General features: G+C 41.9%; 1 protein-coding gene across 3 annotated transcripts in view; it reads left to right on the top strand.

Moving 5' to 3' along the window:
- Positions 1-10,665, top strand: part of LOC122631421 (serine/threonine-protein kinase Warts-like) — a 123,119-nt gene that overhangs the window by 26,219 nt on the left and 86,235 nt on the right. The window contains exon 1 of one of the 3 annotated variants that reach the window (XM_043817082.1): positions 6,585-8,080. The exons of the other annotated variants lie outside the window; for them this stretch is intronic. Coding sequence (XP_043673017.1) covers positions 8,026-8,080 — 55 coding nt within the window. The 5' untranslated portion in view covers positions 6,585-8,025. Of the gene's footprint in view, positions 1-6,584; positions 8,081-10,665 lie in introns of those variants that run through there. 3 annotated transcript variants of the gene reach the window in all.

Raw genomic sequence — 10,665 nt, 5'->3', positions numbered from 1 at the left:
ATATAAACTTTCGACCTATTTTCTTTTTTTTTTTTTTCGTCATTATCGACAAATACGTATGTATGTGATGTATGTATTAAATCGTACAATAATTAATATGAAAACTTTTCTTATTTTCTATTTAAATAAGTAATATTGATGTAAGAATAATAATAGATATTATATTGGATTAATCGAAATTTTTGGTGAGAAGATATTAGCTATTCTATGTTCAGATATAAAAGATTATAATTTGGAGATGTTACTCATTAGGATTTAACGATCGATCGAACTCATGAAAATGTAGAAATAAAAAATACTTGAAAGAATTATTTACATTTAATAATGATCAAGATAAAATTAGAAATATCGAGTAGAGAGATAAAGATCGTGATATAAATAAAATCTGATAAAGATTCTCTATGCCTTTGATGCCACGATCAATCGTTTTTTATAGTTAAACGTGTTTCAAGCAACAATTAAACCCGTCTAATCGATCGTACGTAAACCAATTTCATTTTACAATATCTCGAACAGCATCAGGATAGAGTAAAAGGATCGATCGAGATTTCCTTACGATAAGAATCATCTTGTCATAGACGAACTTGCGGATCGTGCTACGTTTATTTTTATCTTACAGCCAACAGCGAATGCTATTCGACACTTTGCTCTTCCCTTGACCTTTCGAGCGTGCGTTTATCCTTCTGACCTTTATCTTCGCTGATTCATCGGCATCTTTCTTGCGTATACACACTCGCTCGTACTCGTACTCGTTCTCGATCCAGCTTCCTCTCGTAGCCAAAGCATGTATGCATCATATTTTACTTATCGTTTCGAGATATTAATCTTACGCATTGAATCGACTCGGGAGAGAGAAAAAAGAATGAAACGTAAAAAGAAAAGAAAGAAAAAAGAAAACGGGAACAATAAAATAAAATAAAAAAAAAAATAAATAAATAAATAAAGAAGAAATAAAACAGAAAAGAGAAAGAAAGGAACAACGTATCTCAAGAGTCAGTTCAATCTTTTCTATCTCTTTCCCTCATTCAAAACAGATTTCACTGATTGTGAACGTAATTATATATCTTTCGTACGGTTGAAACGCCTTCCGGCGTTTCCTCTCTTTCACGGACATTCGCTGGTACGAAAATGATTTAATACGAAGTCGAAGTAAATCGCGTGCGTGAATTATAACGAGATTATTGGCCTCTTACGAAATTTTCTTTCTTAGACAAGTTCAAAGGATTCCCCCCCTCTCTCTCTCTCTCTGTCTCTGTCTCTGTCTCTGTCTGTCTTTTTTTCTTTCTGTTTTTTTTTTCTTTCCTTTCATAAGGATATTTGACCTCTTACGAAATTTGCTCGTCGAAACGTAAAGATTCGTAGGAGTTCGTCGAATCGTTTCAACGAATAGCACGCTCGGTTGCTCGCGATAGCCATAATTCGTGAGCTCGTTCGATCCTCCGTCTCTCCAATATCTTAGTAGATACCTAGAGAAATACGAGAGGGAAGGTAAATAGGAAAGGAGTTTGGTGCGAAAAACACTATAATTTATAGCGAGATTACGGGCATGGAGGTGAGGCATAAATTCCTCTTGGATGCTTGGTTAACGTGTCGGCGATCAACGCTCCATGGTAAGTTTTCAATTTGACGATCGCGTTTCCGAGTCGATTATCGACGTGCTGAACGTCGTTCGCTTTCCGTCCTGATAGAAAGGAGGTATAGAATTCATTCGGAGAGATTTCATTTAGGGAAAGAAGGATCGATGAAAGGCGTACGAGAAGACGATTGGCCGTCCGGTACGATCTTTTCTTTCTTCCGGTAATTGCGAGTCAGAGAGAAAGAGAGATTGGAGAGGTAGTGTTGGAACGGTGGTGGGAGAGGAAAAGCAAAAAAGTCAGGCCAGTGTGAAATCCTCTTAACGTCGATTTTTCCAGTTGCGAGCGTTCGAGCATGAAGCCAATGGCCGTGCTTCACACGAACACGCTTCTCTCTCTCTCTCTCTCTCTCTCTCTCTCTCTCTCGAACATCAAATCGTATAACATATAAATCCCCCTAAAAATCCTTCAAAAATCTCCTAAATCTTCTAAATTCTTTTCTCTCGTCAATTTTCATCGAACGCTTCTCGAACGTTCTCGATATCGCTTTTAAATCTTAACGTATCATCGGATTTCTGTCTCCGATATGTCACAAGTTCATAAATCTCTTGGTCTCGTGAGATTCGTTGTCCTCGTCGTCGTCGTCGTCGTGATGTGCGCCGAAACGAAACGAGTGTCTATAAATTATCGAACGGTAATAACGTTTACACTTGTGCCAACGACGATATAAATTTTAGAAAAGAAGAGCCATGCCGAGACGTCGTTAATCGATACTGAATCGATCGAGCTGCGATCGTTAGGGTAATGTAACGTTTATAAAACGATTCGATACTTCGTATTTGGAAACGATCGAAGGATGGTTCGTCGACACCGCGAATGATTTCATAGCGTTCTCTTTCTCTCTTTCTCTTTCTCTTTATCTTTTTCTCTCTAGAGGACCGTAACTTTTCTTACCGTTTCTTTTCGTCGGCTCGTTAAAGCGATATAAGTCGTAGCTCGCTCGCGCGAGCGTCCGCGCGCGTTCCTCGCATACATCATAATAAAAATTTCTCAAAAACGAGCCACTACCCCGTTATCGTTTTTATGTCGTCTTTTTACGGATACCTACACGCGTTCTCGAGTCCATCGAGAACTTCGTTACTCCTTCTGTCTGTTTTTCTCTCTCTTTCTCCTTTTCTCTCTCTCTCTCTCTCTCTCTCTCTCTGGCTCTCTCTCTCTCTCTCTCTCTCTCTCTCTCTGTTTCTTTTAGTTAGTGCGACGCTCTTAAGGCAAATTAAATACGGCGCAACAAATTACCGAAGCTCCTCGTAAATCAAATCGGCCAATAAAACGTCCCTTGGTCTCGGTCCGAAAAATTCGAGAGGCGGAACGAGGCGACGACGAGAGAAAGAGAGAGAGGGAGAGAGAGAGAGAGAGAGAGAGAGATAAAGAAGGCGCGAGAAAGAGGTGAAAAACTTTTTTAGTATTCTCGAACGTCTCAATTAAAATCTCGAAATCGTCATCGGTTACGGTGTATTTCGTTTATTTTTTTTATGTTTTTTATTTCCTTATTTTTTTTCTCTCTCTCGTTATCGGATATACGTAAATTTCTTCTCGGTTCGATAGCTGCTGTACTCGCAAGTTTGTTGCTCGTGAAAACCCGTCTTTATCAAGAGCGTACGTAGCACCGTCTTAGTAATATTTTTATAAGGTCGATGAAATTTTGTTTGGCGAGATGTTCTCGAAAATGAAAGAATCGATGGATCTCTTATATCAAAGTGTTAACTTTTCCAAGCGTTATATAGTTCAGAGAAAGATACGTTTGGATGGAAAGTCCGGCTTGCTCATCTTCGGAGACGAGCTAACCGGTGGCGTTCATGAATACGTGTTCATTATTTATGTGCAACGCCTCTTGGCATCAACTCTGGACCAACCTCTCCCTACCTACCGGTAGGCACGAGAAGAACCAACCGGATAACGTATTACGTCTTCATATTTTTTTCCCCTCTCGTGCACGCCCGATAATTAAAGGTGCCCCGGCAAGGACCTCGATGATTTATCGGTCGACTCTTCTCAACCGATAAGATGAGCCCTACCTGATAACTGGCTGCTACCTTCCGCGTGTATATATATATATATATATATATATATATATATATATATATAGCGAGAAAGAGCTCACGTTAAGTTTTCGAAAGTCACTTTTTCGATCGGGTTTTCCAACTTTTATCATACCTGATTATATCTAAGCTAATTGCATATCTATATGTAAGTAGGTACTTACTTTAGTTTAATATCTATTTCGTTTGCGATTTGATAAAAATTGAAAGATTTTGTACTGTTTCAAATTACGAGCTAGCTTCTTCGCGGAAGTTTTCTATCGATGAAAGAGGTGGGGATAGACCGGTCTGGCAAATAAGTAGTTTAATCGCCGATAATTTTTCCAAGAAAGAAAACTGGTCGACCGGTGGTATAATCGCTCGCCACGGAAGCAACGAACGATCGTCGCAGATATGGCTATCGATATGAACGCGTTCCATCCATCGAGTCGTTTCGTTGAGAGCATAGCTTAGAAGAAGAACCATTCTGAGCATCGAATAATCTTGAAACCGAGCGGATATCTAAACGATGTCCTTTCTACCAACCATCGAGCTTGATGCATCGATGCGACTCTACGTGCTTACTATATCTACAGTAATACATTTAATCGTTGAAAAGTCTAATAATTTAACGCTCGAGAAAAATGTTTACTCCTATTTAAGAATCATTTAAATGTTAATTGAATTAAATACACGTGTAAAAGTGAAAAAAAAGAAAAGAAAAGAAAAGAAAAAAGAAAAAGGTACCACTCTCTTTTTTCTTTTTTTCATTACTTACACATTGGACACATTGGACGTAAAATATTATCCGTTTAACTATCGAACCTAACGTAAAATTTTTCGACGAAGTGATACATATCGATCGCGAGCGATATATCGAGCTCTCGATGCTATACCTCGATATCTTCTTTCTTACTCGAAGAGAAAGAGGCTCTACTCTTCTTACTTGCACCTTTGGCACGCACCTTTCGTCGCTAGCAACATACATATGGCTTACCTACCACGCCCTCGCGAAACAATGTGATGGTTAACTTAACAAGCTCTCTCATCCATGATACGTATACTTGTATATGGTAGCTTACATCGGTGGCAATGCTTTCTGTACCGGTATTCGCACTCCTTCTTTTCATTTCTGTTCTTCTCTCTCGATAGGATAAGATTTTCGATCCCTATCGCTCCTTAGAAGTCGTTCGTCGCTTCTCTTGGTCCGCCATAGCTGAGCCATTCGTCGCTGGTCGTAGTTGAAAGGAATGCGTCGCACGCAGACCATCAATTTCAGAAGGAGAAAAGAAACGGGAGCTGAGTACCGTGATGATCGTCCTGCGTGGGTAATGATAGGCGTGCCGGATAGATTACGGTCAGCGAACGTTAGTTCTCTTTTTCTATTCGATCGCTAAGTTTTCTCTTTTGATAAGATAGAAACCGGTGGCAAATGACAGACGAAAGATATTTTAATTGAGGATGAGCAAGATACGTTGGAGAAGTAAATATATTATCTCGAAGATAAAGAAATCTACTATCATTCTTTTTCTCTTGTTCTCTTAATTCCAATAGATACTCGAACGATAAAATCGTAATCAATTATTTCACGTATTACATCACGAAATAAACGAATCTACGACGACGTTACGCGATTTAATAAATTATCGAGCAGACGAGAAAGAATCGATTTAGCAGAAACATATTTGAAAACCTTGGAAAATGTAACATTGCGATTATCGATTCCACGTAGTTCTCTTTACGAGGATACAAATAAAAAGGAACGTTCGAAGGGTTCCAAATCGAGCGTAATCGGAGTAGAGCATAATCGGAGGATCGTAATCTTCGCTCGAACGAGAACGAAATGGAAAATCCTCGATTCCATTTCGACTGCGATCTTTGAACGATATACAATTCCTCGTTATATTATCGAAGAAAAGAAAGAGAGAGATCGTCGTAGAGTCGAAGTTTGAATCGTCTCGAGGTTGAATTCGCGATTTGCGACGGCAGTAGCAGCAGCACCAACAGCAGCACCAGCAGCAGCACCAGCAGCAACAACAACACCACCACCAGGAACGGAGCAACGGGAGAGGAGCAACAGGAGCGAGCACGGCACCACCTCCACTCTCCGTTCGCTACCACCTCTTCTTACCTTTTCGTTCGCAGGCAACGCGGTGCACCTCGCCATGTGACTGATTCCCCTTCTCCGCAGGTTGACGAGCGGTGGGCCTGCCTACCTGCCGCCCGTTGCCCCGCTCCCATTACGACGCGGACTCTCGCGGCAGGTGCACCAACCTAAGTGCCACTCCGCTTACCTGCGTCCTGTGCCTACCGAGGCAGAGTAGTGTGTCCGGTGCTCTCAGCTTCTCTTCCCTCTTTCTTCTCCCCTCCTTCCTTTCCCTCTCTCTCTCTCTCTCTTTCTCTTTCTCTTTCTTTCTTTCCGTATCTCTCTTTCTCTCTTTCTCTTTCAGTCCATCCCTACCTGTCTTCGTTCGTTGAGCTGTCCTCAAGCCCTCCTTCCTTTCCTCCTCCTCTCTCTCCCTCCTTGTCTTTCTCTCTCTCTCTCTCTCTCTCTCTCTCTTTCCCTCCCTCACTCTTTCTCTCGACATCTTCTGTTTCTCTTTTTCTCTTTCTCTCTATATTTCCTCGCCTCCTACCGTCCATCCCCTTCGCCGTCTTACGCAGCAGCAGCAGTGCCGTGTGGTAGTGTCGTGTCAACCCGCGGTACATCAACGATCGCCCGGGATACGAGGAAAGGATCATCGATCCTCGACGGAGGACGGTCACGCGAGATATCGCCGGGTCAGCACCTTTCGAGAGAGAAGAGTGTCGTGTTATATATATACACATACATATATATATATATATATATAATATATATATATATCTCATTTCTTTCTTTCTATCTCCTTCCTTCTTCCTTTTTTTCTCTTTCTCTCTCTCTCTCTCTCTCTCTCTCTCCTCCTCTTTCTTTTTTTCTTTCTCTCTTTTGTACGCGTGTCTCGGTCAGTTTCGAGAAAAGTCGAACTCTGACTTTTCGAAAGGAACAGTCAGGATTCACGCAAAGACACATGCGGAATTCGAGATCGGTTCGTGTCATTACCGGAGAATGGACCGTGGATCTAATTAAGAGGATGCGTGATCCTCTCGAAAGGTAGTAGATCGCGAGAACAAAAAGTGGAGGAAGAACAAACGGAGAAGAGAGAAGAGAGACGAGGACAGTTAAAGAAGACGATTAACGAGAACAGTGAAGTTGTCAAACGTCATCGACGGTGGACTTTTATTTCTCTCTCTCTCTCTCTCTCTCTCTCTCTCTCTCTCTCTCTCTCTCTCTCTGTTTCTCTCTCTTCTCTTTCTTTCTATCGCTCGGTGTCTATCATTGACATTTCCGTGACATTTTAACAGTGTGCGCGTGTTTAGAGACGAGCGAGCGTAACCCGCGGTCGCGCTTGCGCGAGAAATCGTTCGCTCGTTTGTCGCATCGTATCTATTGAAAAGAAATAATCGTAGGAGTGAGAGAGAGAGGAGATTAAAAAAAAAGGGAGTTGAAGGGAGGATTAATCTATTAAGAATTTAGTCAAAGTATATACGAAGAGTGGGAAAAGAGAGAAGCGGGAGGGAGGGAGGAGAGGAGAGAACAAGAGAAGAAGAACAAAAAGAAGGACAAAAAAGAAAAAGAAGAAAAGAAGAAGAAGAAGAAAAAGAAGAAGAAAGACAAAGCCGTGGAGTTGGTGGGATATTATTCGATGACGCGAATTCCGTGCCTTATCGGCTTCACGGCTGACGCCGACGGCTTATCGCCGGCGTTATCTGGCTCACCGCTGCTCTCTCGGAACCCTTGCGTGTCCTCGAGCAGAGAACTTTAAGCGTTTTCGTTGACGGCTGGGTTACGGCTTTACGGGATCGTCCGAACAAAGTTTCTCTCTCCTTCTCGCTCTCTCTCTCTCTCCGTGTTCGTTCCTTTGCGATAATAAATGATTCGCTTTTATCCTCAGTTTTGATGTACTTACTCGCGAGTGTGTCCGTTTAAAACTCTTCGTACGTTTCTTGAGCGATAGGGTGAGGTTTTTGAAAAAAGAAAGAAGAGAAGAAGAGAAAGAAAAGGAACAGAAAGAAAAAAGAAAAGGAAGAATAGAAAAAGGGCGGACGACGATGCAACTTGAACTACACGCTCGAACGATCGGATTCTGACGTTCAACAGGTGTTCGCCTGTGAGGTGACTCGCGAGCGTGCGACAACAAACGTGTAACTGTCGTCGCGTAGCCTCGCGTTTTTCGCTGGAAGGCATAACGAAAGGGAAGAGGAAGGGCCGAGAAGGCTCGAGTATCGCCGTGAACATTCTCGAGGTCGAGTCTCGTCGAACGGATTGGAGATGTCCGCGGGTTATTGAGAGAATGAGGGAGCTGGACACCGAGAGTCCTGTCGTCTGGCCGGCCTGGTGTTACACTGGTGAGTTCTCAAGCGAACGAGAAAAACATTACCTTTCCTTTTTTTCTTTACACTCTTTTCTTTCTCTCTATGTCTATTTATCTATATTCTTCTCTCTCTTTCTCTCTCTCTCTTCCTCTTCCTCTATTTTGTTATTCTTCCATCAGCAAGAATCTCGTTACGTTGCCGATCCTCGTTTCGAACTCTCATAATCACCGATGGCAACGATAGGGACTCGTAAATCTGTTCTGCGTCAAGGTAACCCATCTTGGCGCCATTGAAAGGCCACTCTCGTGAAGCCATAGACACGTCAACGATATTATATCGAGAGTGCTTGTATGTAACAGGATGGTCAATCCTCACGTTTGTTTGCGTAAAGTTATAGAACGCGAGCACTCCATAGTAGGCGGCTTGCTTCTTATTGCATCTCTGCGGAATTGACGTTGCGAATCGTTTCCAATTGAAAACCTATCCTTTTCACTTTTTCTCTTTTTTTTTTTTTTTTATTATATCGTATCGATGAAAAATCTTAACACAGTATTTAAAAGTACACATTCATTCATTCATTTATTTATCCACCACGTTCGAATGTATCGTTTCGAATAGGCGGCCGATTTTTCATCATTTCATTTTGACCCTATGAAGAATTCCTTCGGCGAGGCCTTTAGCCGTACAGGGTGCGAGCCAAGGAGACAGGAGCGAATCACCGAGGGTGTAATTATGGAGCTCGATCTTGACAATTAGGAACCCTTCGAGGCGAGCGGTAGCGAATGGGCCTCCATTTAGCTTCCGCGACTTCCACCCTTCTTATCTCGTCCGATCGACCTCCGTTATTCGTCGGTATCTTCTAATTAAGAGGGAACCCGTAGATTTCTTTGGCAATAAGCCTCTCCTTTCTCTTCGCTCTCCTCTCATCCGATCTCATCCCATCACTATCCGAAATATAGCTACCCTAATCGTCGATCGTGTACCATTTCTTAATTCGGAGATACTGTTCCTTTTCGTATTGCCGATTTCTTTCTTTCTTTTTTTTTTCCTTTCTCTCCTTCGTCTTAACTTTCAACGTGGATAGAGAATCGAGGTATCGGTTAGAACGAAGTTTCGTAGGTTTCACCGGACGATGGAAAAGCTCGCGGAGAAAATCGCGACTCTCATCGGTGTCACGTAAGTCGACGTGATTTGGCGACCGAGTCGATCGTCGGCGATTAACTGAAAGAATTCGTCTTGGTACAATGGCGAGGTAATCGGTGAACGGTGTATCGTGAACGTGCAACAAATGCCATTCTCAAACGCGATCTCTAATGTGGGGATTAACGTAGTCGTCTTCGAGTCAGTTGAAAAGAAAAGAAAAAACGAAGAAGAAGAAGAAGAAAAAGAAGGAAGGAAGAAGAAAAAAAGGAACGATCCTGAAATCTCATCGTTTATCTTCGCTGTCTGCTCTCACGAATATGATTGCAATTTTGATTTGTGAAATCGTTGTCCTCTCCTTTCTCTCTCTTTCTCTCTCTCTCTCTTTTTTATTTTCTATGTTTTACCGAAATCTTCCTGAGATTCTTGAAAATTTATAACGAACGGAAACTTCGGAACGTCGAACGAAATGGAACGACTTTATGGACGGAGTTATCGATAAAAGTCGACGAGGTCGATATCTCGAAGCGATAAGAACGGTCTCGTGCATCGAGCCTGAGAGATTACGACAAGGTGTTCTCTCATCTCGGCGACTTTATCTATCGGTTCGTGAACATTCTTCGGACTCTCTTTCGCCTACTTACCATTTAGTTTAAAAATCTCTTTTCCTAGGGCAACAAAGATAAAGACGAGGAAGAAGAATTGAATCGCTTTTCGATCTTCTTTCTTTTTTCCTTTTTTTTTTTTTTTTTATATAGCTAAGTCGTTCTTTCTTCCTTTATCCTTATCTTTATCTTTATTTTCGTTGTCGTTGTCGTCGTTGTTTCCTTCTCCTCCTTCTCCTAGCATCGTGTCTTCTCTTTCAAAGAGTCACAGGAGTTAAATATTGGCTGTCGTTCAAAACACAAACGCGTGTCTCCTCGCAACAACGGACAGTTGTCTTCTGTGCTTTCAGCCGCCATTCGCGATTGACTTATTTATGGGCCACAAAGTATCGGCTGTGTGGCCGGCACGGCTATCGATCTCCCGTTCCTAAGTTCCACGGTTAACCACGAAAGAGATTTCGATGGAGTCGACGAGCTAACGTTGTCTCCTTGTATTTTTCCTCGTCGAATGGATGCTTTACACCAAAGATGAACAAGGATACAAGCAATAGAACCGTTGTCATTATCTATTAGACTCTATCATAATCGCTTTTCTTAGAATCCTAATGAACGCTACGGTATCCTTGGAAGAAAGAAAAGAAAAGAAAAGAAAAAAATCAACGAAGAATAATTTAAGAAAAACAAAAAGAAAAGAAAAGAAAAGAAAAGAAAAAGCAGATCTCAAGCTGGAAGCAATGCAGGCTGATCTTTTTCGTCCGATAACTAAATTGATTTCGACGCGAAACGAGAATATCATTTCGATCACGTAAGTCGAGCGTGAAAGGAAACTGTGAGAACTCGAAGTAGCGACGTAGCAAACGCTGTGTTTCTACG

This window comes from Vespula pensylvanica, chromosome 9 (genome assembly GCF_014466175.1).
Source record: "Vespula pensylvanica isolate Volc-1 chromosome 9, ASM1446617v1, whole genome shotgun sequence".
Classification (NCBI taxonomy): Eukaryota; Metazoa; Arthropoda; class Insecta; order Hymenoptera; family Vespidae; genus Vespula; species Vespula pensylvanica.
This window is presented reverse-complemented; position numbering and strand designations above follow the sequence as displayed.